Source organism: Dermacentor variabilis, chromosome 11 (genome assembly GCF_050947875.1).
Source record: "Dermacentor variabilis isolate Ectoservices chromosome 11, ASM5094787v1, whole genome shotgun sequence".
NCBI lineage: Eukaryota > Metazoa > Arthropoda > Arachnida > Ixodida > Ixodidae > Dermacentor > Dermacentor variabilis.
Window position 1 is genome coordinate 56,230,871 of NC_134578.1, and position 18,055 is coordinate 56,248,925.

Consider the following 18,055-nt stretch of genomic DNA (forward strand, 5'->3'; position numbering starts at 1 on the left):
GAAGACTACGCGAAATCTACAATAAAACTGTACCTGAATCGAATGTCATCGGGAAGCGAATGCTGACTTGTATAATGTCTCGAGGCAAAGTGCAAACAATAAACATAAAGCAGTCGCAGCAAACAGATACCAAAAATGACAAATCTGGGGAGATTTGCATAACTCCCCGCCACTAAACTCAACCCGCAAAGCCCAATTAATCATTTTTGATATGCTGAACGTGGTACCGCAAAATTCTGATTTAAGTGCTGAAAAGTTAACGCAGAGCCCATAGTAACGAAACTCTCAGTTATGGATAGTTCAGCAAACCAATGATCTTAAATATCATACTCATTTTTGATCAATTATCTCGAAACAAGTTCTTTTAATCTTCTTTAATGCTGCATAATGTTTGGGCTTTTACAGAGTTAACAGACAGCAAAAGTGCTTCCAGTATTGCTCAACTCTGTTCCCCACGTCACTGATGTAGGGTTCAATATCCCGCACAAAACCACACGCGGTAATTTTGCTCATCATCCGTGCTGCAGCCAACCGTTGCCGTCACCACGCATTCAACAACACCGCAGGGTCACTTTTCTTCCGGAGCAACTGTAAGGAACTCGGCGACAGGTGCCAGGGGCGACAAAAGACAGCCGTCTGCCCCACAGCGGACCGGAGAAACGGACCCACCTGGCGACGGCGAACACCCGGCCCAGCAGGCGCAGGCAGTGGCTGGACACGGCCTCGGGGGGCGAGACGCGCAGCGAGGCGGCCGCGGTGCGCACGAGGGCCTCAAGGCAGTGCAGGCGCCGCGCCGACAGGTCGCCCAGCAAGGGCTTGCCCCGCAGGAGCCACTCGGCCCCGTGGATGGTGTAGGCGCATGACCACCACACCTGGGCGGGCACACGGTCGTCGTCCACATTGGGGTGGGCGTCCAGGCCCACCTGGGAGGCACCCGGAGAGCGGAGAACGCGTCAAGGAGGGCTTGGTAGTAGGCTGGTGCGCCTACCGGCAGTCATCTCTACCCGCGAGAGTGGTGTTCAGACATCCTCGTGACAGAGGTCGAGAGTCTCGTCTAGAATGTGAGTGCAGCGAGAGACGAACTGCGTTGGCGAAATCTAACGATCTAGCGATAACACCTGCAGTGAAACCAGCTGGACGCGAGCATGCAGGGCTACAGAAGTTCCTGAATAAATTTTGTATACTGGTTTAATCAAGAATGTTAAATGCCTCGAGTCCTTGCATGCAAATATCTGAATAATATCCCTTCAAAAATAAACTGACTTCCACAAAGGAGACTGCTTCCACCCTTGCGAGAACCCTTCTTTTATTGAGATTTGTCAACTTCTGCCTGTTGTGTGTCAATGTTCTTTTGCAAATCCCAAAATTAATTGCAGTATTTGCTTGGAAATTATTTGACGTCATTACTACAGTCGACACTCGATACAGCAGACCATAATAATCCAGTGAGAAATCACATACAAAGTTTGTTCTATCCAAAATAAGGGCCGCGGTATGTTGTGAAATGCCGGAACTTCACATGTATTGCTGTCCAACTTGAAGGCGATCAGAAAAACAATGAAAACATTGGAATTACAATACATAACTCGGCTTACATGGTAATCGTACTACCATGTTGCACAGCGCCTTGCTGTCTGCTGTTCTCCGGACAGCCGTTGCCGACAAATGTCAAGAATAACGGCCAGCAGTACAGCAAGGAGCTAACCAGCCAGCTCCCCACCGTGCCAATCGAACGGCACGAGCATACCGCCGGTGACAAACATTGGCTACAGTTTAATCATGCAAAATAGTGATTGGCAGAATAAACTGATATCTTAATATATAATACTTTAAGACGAGCGACAACAACTGTCAAACCGGTAGCATGAATGAGAGCTGCAGTGCGAGGCAAATGGAACTCGGAGCGCACATCTGGCCAACACAGCACCGTACACAAGACAGCTGAACTGCATCACGCACTTCTATATGCCGTAAATAGCAGCCCATCTTCCTTTATTTTTTTTTTTGTTGCCAAGAACCGCTCTTTACCACTAAAGCAGTCCTCGGTTTTCTAATGATGTTATCCTACATGTTAAAAGTCCACAACATTCGTAGCGCATCCTCTTTCCAGAGGATGCCGCTGTGATAATTGTTATATATAGCACATGCCTCCACGCCCTTGTGTTTCAAGGGCTCTAACGAGGCAGTAGTGCTCTAGCCAATTTAAGCATCTGACATATTTTGTATATTGTACCATTCTTTCGCAATGGATTTGAATGCTCATAGTACAAGTCATTGGTCATCGACATAATCTTATTACACATAGATTTTACGCACTTTGGAGCGACTATTTTTAAGGCCCCTTTACAGCCATGTCACATCAAATAACTTCACAGAATTCATAACTACACTGCGAACTCATTACTACGGACATGGCGCTCTTTGGCCATACTTGGCCCTTGCGCCAATAAACATCACACATTCATTCAATCATTCTTTCTTGAGTGAATCAATGCGATGAAAAGCAAAGCGTTATCAAAACATATTGCCATTGTCAGCGCTTTCTTTTTTCTTTTCTCTTTTTTCCTCTTAAGCGGCATATGCTGCAGTTTCAAAACTAAGCTGGTTGCACCTAGCGGCAACATCAGCACTTGCTCGACGCTGAGCCTACAGCCGTGAGCGGCACTGAGCCGTGTGCGTCTGTTGGTCTGAAAACTTCTGGCTGAGCATTGCATGGCACGCCAAATGGGAACCTTGTCGCTAGTGCATCCATTCCTTATGAATAAGTGCATTCAAACACATTCTGCAAGCAAGAGGGAGGGACCTTGTTCCGCTGTAACACTAAGCACTGCTGCTCACACGCATCAGCGTAGCAAAATATGTTGTACAGTTAAACCTCAATATAATGAAATTTAATATAACGAAATTCTCAATATAACAAAGTACGACATAATAAACAGGCACGTATGGAGGACCCACCATGTAGCAGGCCTGGCAGAAAAGCTTGAGCATTTCGGACAACGTGCCCGGGAACTGCAGGCCACCGCCACCCTCCGCCCCGTTGCCAGCCCCATTTGGGTTGGCGCCCGCGGGCTCCTTATAGCAGGCGTACAGGCGGGACAGGTGGCTGGCTGCTTCTGGAGGAATCGCCTCCAGCACCTCCTTCAGGGGCGGAGGCAGCAGGCGGGGGTGCATCTTGTCTATGCAGCCGAGACCGAAAAAAATAAAAGATTAGGCCGTCATAAAACCGAGGATGAGTTCAACTTGTCAGCAACTACAGTCCAACCCAGACAAGGCGAATTATTCTCCGTGCCCCCTGCCAGCGCCACAAGGAGGCTTGCACGCCACGATAGCAGCATTCGTGGGAGTTATTTTAACTGACTTTCGTCTGGCTTTCTTTTTTTCAAGCATGCATGCGAGAATGCTCAGAATAGTGCCAGATGCGTGTCGCGAACATATCTGAGCGAGAGCCGATCGAGTCGCTCCCACAGTCTCGCTATAGAGATCGCCGTTCTTAGTGATGTTGACAAGCATTTCGAGGCACAGGGAAAAATTATTACGCAGTGTCCATAGTTTCATTTCAAATAAATGTATTCTTTCCTGGCATCTTTGCTACGCTGTAGATAATAAATCCATTTACTATAAAGAACGCAATACAAAAGTTTGCTTAAAGGCAAGTTTAGGTATTCCAAATTACCTGATTAGGGATGTGTGAATACCAAATAGTAGATGTAAAACAGAACACTGAATTGAATCAAGAAAAAAGAAAGCTGAATACTGAATAATGGAAAATTTATGCCTAATATTAATGCTTACAAATGGTGCACAAGAAAACATGCTGTTGCAGATGCTCAGGAGTCTACTAGCAATGCATGACAAGAATGTTGCACGTTATCAGTAACTTGGGTACCCTAGGAATCAAGATGTACAGTGTGGTATGCTCTTACTAAAGGGAATACTAAATTAGTGTGCCAGCAGTGATTACAGCTCAATTCTATATGGAGACCTGGAAAACATTTTGTTTCATCAACAGACTGTCTGTTGAACAGAATCAGGTGCTTTTTGCCCGCTTAAGCTGAATTACTGAAGTTATGTTGTACTGAACATCTTACAAGACTTTCAGCTTAATATAGTGGACCTCTGTTTTATGGAAATCCTTTATTGCATAGAAAACTTTACTTTCCAGGTTTCTTCTCAGGACCATCAATAAAGTTCCTTGTCTGTCTGTCTGTTCCAGGTTTCCTCCAAAGCACAGAGGGCTTTTCCTAGCTTTGCAGGCAGGTGGGTTTTGCGAGTTATACTGTCCACTTGCGAAGGTCAATTGGCACGACAAGACGAAAACGTGAACCGCGCATACCGTGACTCAATCGGCACTTCGTGTGCAGCCACCGTGGGCACTGCACGGGTCGATCTGTAGTCACATCAACAATAAAGAGCCTTTACAGTGTCGGGTTCAGCATAATTTGCCACCTGTCAAAAGGTTCCAAGATCGGAAAGGCCATGGCAAGTTTTGGCGAGGCATTCCCTTTCCTTTCTGACCAAAATTCTGACTGACTGCAGTCCTTCGTATCTGCTCACACCAACACCGCCACATCAAGATGACCATCAGTGTATTCCGTCTTGTTCTTGTGCTGTTGATTGGCTCAGCAGCTTTGCGACTGACCCGAAGCGGTTGCTTCTCGACCAACGCGACCATTCGCAAGTAACTTGGTCGCACAACCTCGACAGCTTGCCAGTCTGAATGCGGCCTGCCAAAATTTCTTGCATGGGCGAGTCGGCCGAACAGCAATGAGTATTCTACTTGGCACACCAGATCCTACCGACCCACTGGATACACGAAATCCCCCCCATCTGGCATACTGGAAGGCAACCGGGAGGCAGACAGAGTGGCTTGAGGATACACAACAGACCGAGCACTCCCGTAATCCTGCCCCGCAGAAGCCTACCCAAGTTTTGTGCGACTATGCAGCAATCCTAAATTACTACAAGGGACCCGGGCGGATCTACTCCCCTCCACATAAAAAACTAACAAAGGAGGAGGCTTTCAGCTGGCGCTTGATCTAAACTGGCACGCACCCCGCGCGTTGCCCACGGTGCTCTGGGAAGCCAACGCTCTTACGCACCACCTGGACTTGCCGGGCCATCCCCGAACTGCCCCCTATAGACCAAGCAAGTGTGGAGCGATGGGAGGAGCTGCTGGCCAACTCCTCCCACCGATCAACACAGTTTGATCGACAGGGCACGCAGAGTGGCAACAGCCTGTGGCACCCCTGGACTGAGGGCAGCCACCTCAGCTTGAATGGGACCCATGAAACAAGTGGGCCCCACTCCACAAACCCCATTTATTCCTTCAAATGAATGTTTCTCTCTCTCTCTCACATGCACTAAAAATTCAATACACACTCAAGCCACACCAACGCATAATTATTACCTTCATGGCCACAATGTCAAAACGAGGCTTGCAGAGCACGTTTGAGAACATCACTGTCAATTGCCTGCAATACCTATTGCAGAACATTCTTTTTTTCCTGCATTTAGAAGAATGCCATTGCGGTGTAGAAGTGGCATGTCACGGTGTCTTTTTTTACAATTTCAGGGCTATGCTTTAAGCACAGAAAAAAGAAGACATTAATTAGATGGCCACCCATTGCAAACAACTGAAAGAGGATTTAAAATGTGCTCTGCAAACCCTGCAGTGGCACTGTGGATTTAAAGTCAATAATTAAAGAATTTGTAAGTTAATCACCACAATAATTAATAAAGGAACAGAGCAGGCTTGTCCAGGAGGTTCCCAAAAACGTGCAGCCGGTTTTATCAGAACGGATGGCTTCGCTTCGTTCCTAAGCTTGCTGTGTGTTAGCTGGAACAACCAGCACACACCAAACCTGCACACCTCCCAGCAACTTGGAACAGACCCCACATTGTGCTCCTTTCCAGTAGCACAGACTTCAAGACAGTGATCGAAAAATTGTGTAACATTTAAGACATTTGTAAATGGCCCACCCCTCATGTAAAACCCCTTCACTGGGACCTTTGAAGTATTGCAAATAAACAAATAAATAAATGTTGACCACACTCCGCTAGCCATGTGATCATGGTTTTCCAGCCAGGAACGTTAGCCGAGTGGGCTACTAATGCTCGAAAACACGCCCAATGATGTCCTTCATGCTAGGCGGCACAAATACAGCCCCCTCCCCACCCCACTCACCCTCGCTGGATGGACCCTCCCGACGCAGCAGGGTGGCTCGCTCCAGAGCCAGGCGGGCACCCCGTAGCCATGCCTCGAAGCCTGGGTCGGGGCCAAGGGCCTGAACCTGCGTTGCACAGGAACAGCGAGAGAAAGAGTAGAGGTTGCCGACAGCCCCGAAGTTTCTTACAAAAATGGCAATTACAAGATAACCCTAGAGCTAATGTCTACGGCAGCTGCAAGTCTGCCGGCTGAGTCACCACGGGAACCGTGGGTAGCAGTGCCTCAATTTGCCCAAGCTTTAGCCTTCTGGCTTAAAACGATGGCGACTTTGCATACCGATCACCTTCAAGGGAACACCGCGTTATGAATGTCACAATTAGCAATGATTATACATGCATGCTCAGTACAAATCCAGCACCCAATGACTGCTTCCTTGGAGTAACAGTAACAGATCTCGAAGGCAATGCTTTTGCAAGCTGCATGCACCGGAAACAACTGAGGAGCTGGAAACAAGTCAAAGCTGCCAATGCTTTAGACATCGCCTATTGCCTTTAGGCATGCAGAAAAATGTAATTTCCATTGAAATTCATAAATATGAAGCCTAGTAACACAAGAACATCTGAAGCCACAAGCACAAAGATTAGACAAATCTGTGTAGGTATTTCTAGGATTAGCTGATCGATTTGTGTAGCTTCAATGATTAATTGAGTTGTTTCATATTTCTATCTGCACATACCAAAACAACTGAGGCATGCAATTTTTTTCAATAAACAGCAGAAAACATCTTGCACGAAGGAGGCCAAAACTGAGCCATTCTGAACATGTACATGTTTTCACTGACATCCTCATGGGAAACAAAAGGCTATTTACTCATAACAAGATAATAACAAGATACTCATAACAATGGCAGTCTTTTTGAAATCGAATCGAGTACTAATCAAATATGGGGCTGGAAATGAATTGAATTGAATACAGTCAATGTCCGATTTTTTTTACTCCCCAGGGACCGCAAGAACAATTGAAAAATCGGGCATCTTGAAGATCGGTCATCGACTACACGGAATACTTCAAATAGTTCTCGAACTAAGAACTGCCATTTTCACCATAAACATAAAACAACATTTATTTCCTAGCATACTAAATGCTCAGCAAGCTCTTACCATTACGTTGTATGTTATCAAGCATGATTTATAAAAAGTAAGGGTGTGCGAATACCAAATAGTAGATATTGAATCGAATATTGAATCAAATCAAGAAAGAAAGCTGAATATCGAATTGAAATGGAATATCAGAAAATTTAACATGCACATATTTGCTTCCAAATTTTGCACAAAATATCATAGTGATGCAAATGCTTAGGAGGAAAACCACATTTTACTTAAAAAGAATCTTGCTAGCTATCAGTAACTTGGGTGCCTACGAATCAAGATTCACATTATGCTCTAGTCTTATTAAAGGGAACACCAAATTAGTATACCAGCGCTAAGAAAAGCTCAATTCATATACAAAGGTCTGGAAAATATTTTTCATCAATAGAATGCCTGCCAAATAGAATGAAGTGCTTTTTTTCCCCTCTGAAGCTGAAGAAACAGCGAAGTTGTCCTAAACGCCAATGGGGCTTTCAGTTTAACAGTGGGCCAAACTGCACTCAATAGCACTGTTCCATTGCTTAGAAACTACTGCTTTTCAGTTTTCGCTCAGAAAAACAGCAAGTTTTTTTTCCGTCTTTATGGCAGGTGGTTTTAGTGAGTCATCATCAGCTCGTTAAGGCCAATCTGCAGGACAGACAAAAGCGAGGAATGCACATCATGTCACTCAGCATTGTTCTGCACAGTCATGGGAACCACACGCATCGACCGACGGTAAAACATTCTTGATCTTCACGCATGCTTCCGTGGTTTGCACAGGCGCTGCTTTCGTGGTTCCCTCTGTGCCGCGTAGCGTTAATCGTTTCGATCGGTCTGGTCGACTTGGTTGAACCTTGTACCAATAATGACTGCGTGCCGTAAGTCTGCTGCGTGCATCAAGGCACCCATCACTGCCAATACATTCGCCGAAGGTACCGATATCCGAAAAATCGAATATTCAAGAAAACAAACATTAGATGTTCGATTTGCAAATCGACTTATTTGAATGTTCTCTGTTCGATTCGAAATCATATATTCTAGCAATTGCACACCCCTAATAAAAATCATTAATGGTGCATTAGGCACAAGTAAGCGGTTTGCTCTCCTACCCAGGAGCGTTAGAAGAGTGCGAATGATTGCAGCTTGGAAAAACGAGTCAGGCTCCCTGAGCAACGTGTAGCACGCTTCACTGCGTAACTTCTCACGTTTCGTGTCCACTATGGCAGCTGGGATGAAATTTACCCCGCATTCACTTTTAATGTCCCGTTTGAACATGCACACTCCACTGTTTGATATATTCGAAAACTATTAGAAAAATATCCATGTGCACGAGCAGTGACTATTCGACTCAAAGAGGGAACCAATCTGACTCACAATTCTAGTTAACTGCGCTTTCGCATCCTACCTGGGCGGCCCGTTCAAGGCACTCGGAAGGCACCAGCGCCGACACGGGCGGCAGCAGGGGGACCACCGCGTTGCTCAGGCACTCGCACAGTGGACAGAGGAACTCTCGCTTCTCCACGTTGAAGCTGATGTGCCGGCCATACCTGCGCATGGCATCCGAGTGCATAAGCGACGGGCCGCCTGTTCCGCTCTGTCCCCTCTGTACAGCTGGCGTCAAAAGTTTGCCCCGATTATGACACCTTAAAGTCATCGAATTTCTGAGCAGTTCATGACCGCAGCCAGTAAAACTGCGCAACGCTACCGTTCTTTACACGAATCTAATGTGTGCCTTTTTTCTTTTTCAAAAAGAAAGATGGACCCGAAAATTGCCTGCACTTTACAATCGGACACGAAACCAAAACCACATTCGGGGCGCTGGCAACCATCAGAGCCATCAGACGCGGAGTCAAGCACGTTTTCTTGAAGGTTGCTGTGGGTTTATTTTGGGCCCTACTACCATCACTTTCAGAGACGCCATCACTTTTGCGAAATTTCACGCAACTCGGCACCAAATGCGTAGGCACGTACGGCCAGCAGCGCTTCAGGCACTGCACCAAAGTTCGCTATCTGCGCAGAGTGCCAGGAGCGATCTCAGCTGCAAATTTGGACAGGAGCCTTGGTCCCGTACAATCGCGCACAAGGGTTCATTGACCAGTTGCCTGCTTCTCAGCTGACAAAGATCAGGCCCCTTGGTTCCCCTTCTTCTTCTCGCCCTTGCTTGTGGCTGGCGGTTACGATCGCAAAGGTACAAGAGACGGTTTTAGAAGTGCATCTGAGAGGTCCTGAGCGATTGCATGTCCCATCAAAATCGGCGCCATCGTTCTCCTCGCCGTGCGAAGCCCAACGGCCAGCAGTGCTCACCTGGCGGGCCGGCGCCGCTCCTTGGTGACGACCGACTCGAAGAACTTCTGCCAGCAGCGGGCGTGCATGACGTGGCCGCAGGTGCTGGCATGAGGACCGTAGCGCAGGTCCCCAAAGGCACAGGTGGGGTCTTCCTCGTCCAGGGGGTTCGTCGACCCCTCCTTCTTGGACTGGGACTCGTCCTCGTCCTCGCCGCCCGAAGACGGTGGGGGCGGCGGCAGCTGCGACCGATCCTGCGCACAAACCGGATCAGTTAGAAGCTTTCGGAGCCCTTGACTGATTGGTCGTGTCGTAGGGTTTCAATTTTCAAAGCGAAGCTCCACTTTGCGAACTCCCTCCGAGTTTCCTGACTGCTGGTTGATGGGTGCTGCTGCTGTCTTGACAAACAGCTCAAACTTCAAAAAAGAAAAAAAGAAAAGAAAGCACTGAGCTGCGTGCCCCGTGGTGGGATCGAACCTGGGTCCAACGGCACAGCAGCAGTCCGATGCTGGAACCGTTAGGCCATAATCGCATGCACACTTCTTCCATGCCAATGCCAACTAGCTCTTTGAGATAGCCACTGTGTGCGTTGCATTGCATAGCATGGGCGTGTGAGAGCACATTCGAGACTACCAGTGTCCTTTGCGCCAAAGACGCAGGAATCGAATGGTTTGATTTAGCACACTTGACTAACCATTTTGCAAAAGCTTCGCTTCACATCGATTCCAAGACGTGCGTTAAATACCGAGAACCTTTCTTTTTTTACAAACTTATGCCCAGTAAATTTCCAAATGTTTATCAAATGTTGTATCATGACCAGCTAGGCACTTAGCAATACTGCTTTGTTGTTGGCCTCTGCAATTAATACATAATGTCACTACAACTCAGGTGGAAAAGCAATGTAAAACAAGATTTTGAATTGCAACAGAGATCAACAAAAGAAAACTTTTTTCTATGCGAAAGAAAATAAAATAAATCACGCAGATCCAACACAATGTTGGAATCTAAATGACGCAAAGCTTGTTTGAGTTAGCAAGGTAGCAGCAGTAGCAGATGACTCGAGCGCAGCCTCGTTGCCTGTCTGCATCACTAGCACAAAGGCGAGGGCAAGTGCTCATAGAAGCATAAATGTGCCAAAAAAAAATTATGGGGTTTCACGTGCCAAAACCATGATCTGATTATGAGGCACGCTATAGTGGGAGACTCCGGAATAATTCGGACCACCTGGGATCCTTTAACGTGCACCCAAATCTAAGTAAAAGGGCATGTTTGCATTTCGCCCCCATCAAAATGCAGCCGCCATGGCCAGCGTTTGATCCTGCAATCTCATGCTTAGCAGCCCGACACCATAGCCACCACGCAACACGGCGTCATGTAATGCAGCAGGTTAATCTTTTCACTCGCAGATACCCACATGAGATGTCATTTAAGGCACCTTTATTACTTACGCAATGAAGCAGGAGAAATACCAAAATCGCACTACATTTACTGTCAATGAGACATTCCCCCTAAAAGTGGACAAGTCTATGCCTTTATCGGCATGCATATAAACGTACTTAAGTTTGTACCCGTGCACATTTTCGTCGTACATGCTGGTGTTATGAATGTACCATTAGTGAGACTCTGCAACAAAAGCATGCAGCCCCCTGCTCACCTTGGAGAGCACGGTGGATCGCTGCACCAGCACGGACAGCACCAGGGTGCGGCCGCTGAGCGACAGCTCCTCGTCCTCCCGGCACAGGATGCACGTGTGCCGCACCACCTCGGGGGCCGCGGCCGACGCCACCTCCGTGTCGGTGGCCTCCTTGAAGAGGTCCGAGTACTCGCGGATGAAGTTCTTCTGCATGGCCGACATCTGGGCCATGATGCGGGCGCGCCGGGCCGCGGCAGCAGCCGCGTTGCGACCGCTGCCTCCCCCGCCTCCGTCGGACTTGGCGCTGCCGGACGAGTCCTCGACCTCCATGGGGGTTGAGGCGGCGTCGGAAGGGCCGTCACGGACTGTCCTAAAGTGCCGGAGCGTGTGGTCCAGCAGGGGCTTCTGGCTGGGCGCACGAGGCGAAGCGGCACACCTAACAGCAAAAGCGATTCAAGATCAACTGTTGTTGTTGTTGTTGCTGTTGTTCTTTTAGTAAAAAGTACAGTCCAATGCACTACAGCAAAAGCGATTCAAGATCAACTGTTGTTGTTGTTGTTGCTGTTGTTCTTTTAGTAAAAAGTACAGTCCAATGCACTACAGTGAAAGGGTCATGCAAGACACATCGCAAATGGGGCGTAAAGCCAATTTCGGTGGATGATAGTCGCAGGCATAACAAACAGTAATGTTCCAAATAAGTCATTAAGTCAGGAAAAGATATGCATAATTATTGCGCACAACTCACGCAAAAGTACCAACCCACTTTACATGTGTTCAATAAATACACTACAAAATTCCAGTGATGAAATTGTCTCTCCAACACACCACTGTTGCCGTTGTTAAAGGGTGCGTTTTGTAATATGAGAGTGGCTTAGAAATCAAGATAACTGCGGTTACCATGGGCCGAATAATCTCCCTGCCACATTTCCTGTCTGCAGAGAAGTAAACAACTGCAGCATATGAATGCTGCCGTAGTCAGAGCACTTGTCATGCCAGTACAGCAAAATATCAATTTTAAGATAGCTGCGCTCAGAGTACCATCCTCAAAAGTTCAAGTGAGAAAGGAGATAACGTTCTTGCATTAAAAATAGAACTCTGCAGCAGACATTCATATTTAACATTATCTGTACATTGCTAACGTGAGTTCCTGTAAAAAGGTTTCTCGTTTTGCCGTATTGATTTTGATAACGGCATTTCACACTTGTCAATGATATAGGAGAAGTCTTGACGGTAATTTCCATCCTGGAGTCAATGCTATGGCACACAAATGGAACAAATGGTTCAACAACCATGGTGACTGCATGGAGAATTAATGCTTACTAGTGTCTTGCCATGAAATGTGTCAGTGTGTTTGCGCACCAAAGTGCTTGTTACCTTACTTTTCCAACCTCACCATCTGTGTGCAAGGTACCAAACACAGCTCCTCCAGCATAAAGTTTGCACGAGTTTCGGCGAGATTCATTGTGGTCCCGTAGGCACGCAGCACAAACTTCGGAAGCAGGCATACGATAACATCAGTGCAGTTGTCACGGGCAGAATAATTCCCCCAGTCACGTTTTCTGCACATGGAGCAGCAAACATCGCAGCACGTGAATGTTGAAACTGTGTCACTGCCTGTCGTCCCCTTTTGAAGTTCTTGCTCGGAGTACAAGACAACTCAACGAACCCATAACAAGCCCACACTTCAGTTCTTCTGCAGTGACAACTGCGCGAAGCCACAAGGCAGTATGAACATAGCTCGGTGCTTCTCGGGAATGACAGCTCTAGGCCGTAAAATCGCCAGAGTTGCGCTTCCAACACAACCGCAAAGACGCGCGCGCACCGAACGTGCCCGGCACTGACTTTTCAAGGGCGGCAGCCAGCCCCCCTTGCGTGGCCCGGCAGGTGAAGGCGAAGAAGGAGTCGGCCATGGGCACCCCCTTGTCCCGCAGCCGCTGTTCCTCGTGAAGCGCCACCCCGATCAGGTGCAGCGCCTTCTCCAGTTGGGTCTCCGAGAACGCACCCGTGCTGGGGCTGGTCGAGCGCTCCAGCACCAGGTTCAGCACCTGCAGGCAGAAAGCAGGGCGGGTACACCATCGTCACAAACATCGCTGCTTTGCACCTCGAAGCCAGTGGTTTGAAGCACTCCCCTATGTACAAAGGGGCAGAAGTCAGAAAAAAAAAAACAAGAGTGATCCACACACAATATGGCCCTGGTTCCAGGCATGGCTTGAAAGAAGCCAACACAGAAACTTTGGGCTTGAATCCAAACCTCGATACAATGAGTACAAATATAAGGAAGTAAAAATTAAATTTGATGAGCGATGCATCATTTCAATGAGTGTTCCACGGCTACAGCAAAACCAGAAGATTCGACCGTGGCAATATCAGGGGATATTTGTTTGTTCAGCAGCTCGAAATATGTACCGTATGTTTTTTTGGGGGCATAACCAGCTACAGTGTATAACCTGTGCACCCCAATTACAACAGCACGAGAAGGAAAACAAAATCCACGTGTGTAACCCAGGGAAATAAATGCACATGATGACGCTCACATCCTTGCAAAAAGCAGTTTCCATTCGCGAATGAACGACTCGTCCCCGTCGTATTTCTGGCCCGCACCCCTGTTCCCCACCTTTTCAGCGAGCGTCTGCTGCATTGTAAAGGATGGCCGTTGAGCCCGGCTCATCGTGATTGAAGTTTTAGTTCGCCGGCACCACGTGCAGCACTTGCTAATAAGTAAACGCAAAATGGCGACCCACAAAGAGGGAGGAGAATAGGTGAATAGGTGAATAGGTGACCATAAAGCATCGCGGCACGCGCTGCCGTGATGCCGCACTTGAGGGCTCCCCCGACTTTCCGGGTAATTTTTCTTCATTTTGTGGGTGGGTTATGTGCGCAAAAAATTATATTATTCCAGTAGCCAAAAAAATGTAAACTGCAACTCGAAACATCACATTCTAAACGTGCACTAACACCGGACAGATGTAACACCAGGCAGTTACCAGAGCCATTTGCTTTAAAAAAAGAAAGAAGCAAGCGTGCAGTAGAATGGGGTCAAATATGGTACCGCCTTGGCTTCTGCTAGAGTCAATTACACTACGTGGTCTTTCTCATAGCTGTACTAGATACTTATGTTTCTTGCAAAACGGTCTTTCCCACTTGGCCACAAGCACGCAGAGAGTTGCTTGCCCACCCTGAGCATGACGTCACACTGAAGCAGGTTGACGACCATGGCGAAGGGCCGGGCGAACTCTGGGGGCAAGGGAGGCGGACAGCAGGGCTCCAGTCCGGCCTGCTTCCGACGCCTCAGCTGGGCCTCCTCCGCCTTGGACTGCTCCTCGCGCGTGTAGTGGTAGAAGAATGGGTTGAACTCGCTGTAGAACTCGGGCCGCAGCTCGTACCGGCTGCGCATTCGTGGGCACAAAAGGAGAGAAGGGCAAACTCGAGCGAGACAACACAAGTCAGCTAAAAAGCAGGGGACACCAAAAGGTTGCCTGCCGAGTTGGACACTTCTGGTACATTCAGTGGGTTTAAATCTGGGTTTGCAGTTGCAAACCCCGATTTAGAGAACCTTATCATAAGTAGAAGCAGGTGCGAGACAACGCGCTTGATAATGGAAGCTAGAAACATATCAACAATTGGTGAAATTGTGGCGCATGCGTCAGTAAGCCATCAATTTACTTGTCTACAAAAGAGCTCAATTATCTTTGTTAACATTCAACGTATACATACCTATCAATCAGTGTGGCTAAAAAATGCCTACTTGTCGCTTCCCGTTTTTGTTCATGCTTACCGAGCTATTTACATGCGTCGTATGATGTACTGAGGGCGTAAATTGCAACGAGAACTGGAAGTAAATCTGTTGCTGAAAGCGCTTTGTGGTTGTCAGACGTGCCTTTCTGTTGTCTCTCTCCTTCAGCTTGTGCTACAACAAAATAGAAGATGCCACACCAACATGCTCATATGGCTACCCTCACTCACTTCAGTTGGTTGCTTTCAAGCTTGCCAGAGTGTTCTGGTGGCAGCGTGCTTCGCGTTCGTCTGGACGAATTCAATCGCTCGGCACACTCAAAGCCCCTCATACCTTTGATTAGACTAGGAGTGCGACTCGGATCAGAATTCCAGTAAAACATGTCGGCAGGCTAGTTGGTTCCGGTTCACAATTAAAATGTGCAGTGCCGCTAGACGAAGACAGAGGAAGACGATGACACGAAAAGGAAAAAAAAAGAACGAGAAAAAGAATTAGTAAGCATGTCTTCCGTGTCACTATCTGAAAAGAAATGCCACTTCATGATTCACCGCTATAGCCCCTTGCATTTTATCTGTCGATTATCCTGTGGACACGCGCACTGTTCTTCAATTTGTACCTCTGAGTGTATTATATTCTTGTTTTTATTTCCGTTCAGCATGTGTAATAATTGTGTACCTGAGAAAATAAAAATCTGTAGTTCAAAAACTTTTGGGTGTCGCCTCCTTTCTCTGTCTTTGTCTAGTCTCACTGCATATTTTGATCGAGAACTCCAGTCACACGGCGCCTCGTAATAATGCTCTGGGAGGAGCTAGCATGTTTCGCAGAGGCAGGCTTTGTCTGGCTCCAATCTCGAGAGGGTTTTGCATCGGCGCAAACCGAGTCTAAGCATGGTAGATACCCGTCTACTGCACCACTGGTACTAGAGTCCTAATGGATTTTCAGTACGGTTCAAGTGCTTCGAAAACTTTCTGGCCCATTTTCTGAAAAAGTTCCTTTTTATGTTTGCCACCTCACTTGTGGAGAGCGTGGCACAATAGCTGCACTAACTTAATCCCATTTGTTTTTGTTGTAGTCCATAAATTGCACACCTTCGAAGCTGCGAACTTCGAAATTCGTAGAAATCCTACAGACACAACACCAGAAGGGAGGCGAGGGGGGAATAGCACTTTTTTCATGTTTACCTGAGCACACAGATTTCGTAAGATATGTGCACGCTTTATGCATGATGATTTACCTTCAGACGGAGCCCACAAACAGCAGCAAACTTGGGACAGCACAGAACAAACTGTTTCTAGATTAACAGGTACTTTTCCTTTGACTTGGCCATTGCTCATTTTGCCTGCTTCAGGAACCTTTACGAATGAACTTGCTCAAAACAGGTACCCCCACTACAGCTGTCCCTTCACAATCGGGAGATTTCCAAGGGTATGGTCGGAGACTGACAGCAAAATTTTTCTTGAACGCAGTTTATTTTTCAAGAATACCAAAAGCCCAGCAGTACAATTTCCGGCCAAAAAAAGATTATTACAAATCTCGCCAAAACATTCGTAATATCATAGAAGGAGCCCAAGTTCATAAACTTTACGAAAACTTTTGGCACAGAGCAGGCAGCCACGCGTACTTGCAGCGTTGCGTGCAATACCACGACAAGGCGGGAGCGCTACCTGGTGGAGGCAGACGCATCGGCGGCCGAGGTGGCCGAGGTGACCGTGGCGGCCCGGTTGTCCCTGCGAAAGTGGGCCACCCGCTGCAGCACCTGCTCGACCTGGGCCTCGCGGGCGGGCGAACTTCCTCGGGGGAGCAGCTTGACCAGCTGGCTGTGGGGGAGGGGCTCTACGCAGAGGAGCTGCACCACCTCCCGCTGGAGCCGGTCCGTCTCGGTCACCGCCCCCACGCCGGGAAGACTGCGCTCGCTGACCAACGTCAGCACGAGGCCTGGGAGGGGGGAAGGGGAGAGAGAAAGCGGCAAGTTAAAACTGCCAGCCTCTGGTCGTCTCTGGTCACCCCTGTGCCACACAGAAGCAAGTCTCACGGATTTATATTTATTTTTGTTCTTGTATTTGACTGTTGTATTTGACTGTTGACTACTGCCATACTAGGGAATCGTCTTGTTTTGTTCGTGCATTGTAATGCAGTTTTTTTTTACGTATCATATACCTTCTTGTTAGTATTTGAGTGCGTATATTTCTGCCCCTTCTCGTAGGGCTTACATTGGGCCGGCAGTATTTTTATAAATACACAATTATATAAATAAGGAACACATAAGAATACGAGGACAGCAACTGTCTCCTTGTATATTTTTTCTTTCACTATGTGCTTACCATAATTAATAATACAGCTCAACTGCGACCACCCCGGGGTGCCGCCACAAGCCATCTCGCATTCTACCTCAGAGTGAGCCCAGCTGGGCATTGCTCCCTTGCGCCCCAATGCAGGCTCCCCAGTGTAGCTTCCAGTGAGCTAGCGGAAACGAAACGCGAAAATCACCAACTTCGCTTGTGCTTGAATGATTTGAAAAAATTTTTGTGGCAGGAGATTCGTTAGGCAACGTAATTTAATAGTGATGCCATTCCATGATTGCCTAGAGGAGCGTTCCAGGGCCCTTTTAAGAATGCATGCATGGAGCTGCCCAGTGTTCACACACACATGCACGTACGCACGCACGCACGCACACGCACGCGCGCACACATTTTTGTTGTCACTTCCCTCTGTTGCTAGGGGAACCCACCGAGGAACTCCTCGGCGATGGTCACGGTGAGCTGGGCGTTGGCCTCGTCCTGCGTGCTGTCGTATGTGTTGGAGGCCCACGCCAGCAGCCCGTACTTGTTGAGCACGTGGATGAGGAACTCGTTGCTCTCCAGGAGCGCAGCAGCTGCCTGCATAGTCAGGCAGACAGGTTCATCGTGTGACTCCATTTTGTTGCTGTTTGTTTTTTCAGCTTCTACTTGGTGCCTAATAAGAACAACCTGTCTTATGAGAAGAAACAAATGGTGCCTTCACAAACCATGTAGCATCCTCTAATACATATTCTAGTGCTATTTCATTTAACCTAGTAAAGTTGAACCTCAGTATTCAGAACGGGAACATAAATTATCAAGTATAACTAAGAA

At 47.6% G+C, this 18,055-nt stretch overlaps 1 protein-coding gene across 2 annotated transcripts in view; it reads right to left on the bottom strand.

Moving 5' to 3' along the window:
- Positions 1-18,055, bottom strand: part of Ubr1 (Ubr1 ubiquitin ligase) — a 63,727-nt gene that overhangs the window by 23,150 nt on the left and 22,522 nt on the right. For both annotated transcript variants that reach the window (XM_075675617.1, XM_075675618.1), the window contains exons 12-21: positions 17,674-17,817; positions 16,610-16,880; positions 14,388-14,598; positions 13,055-13,257; positions 11,234-11,648; positions 9,601-9,833; positions 8,702-8,843; positions 6,188-6,293; positions 2,959-3,179; positions 670-923 (exon numbers count right to left, since the gene is read on the bottom strand). In XM_075675617.1, the coding sequence (XP_075531732.1) occupies positions 670-923; positions 2,959-3,179; positions 6,188-6,293; positions 8,702-8,843; positions 9,601-9,833; positions 11,234-11,648; positions 13,055-13,257; positions 14,388-14,598; positions 16,610-16,880; positions 17,674-17,817 (2,200 nt within the window). The remainder of the gene's footprint in view (positions 1-669; positions 924-2,958; positions 3,180-6,187; positions 6,294-8,701; positions 8,844-9,600; positions 9,834-11,233; positions 11,649-13,054; positions 13,258-14,387; positions 14,599-16,609; positions 16,881-17,673; positions 17,818-18,055) is intronic.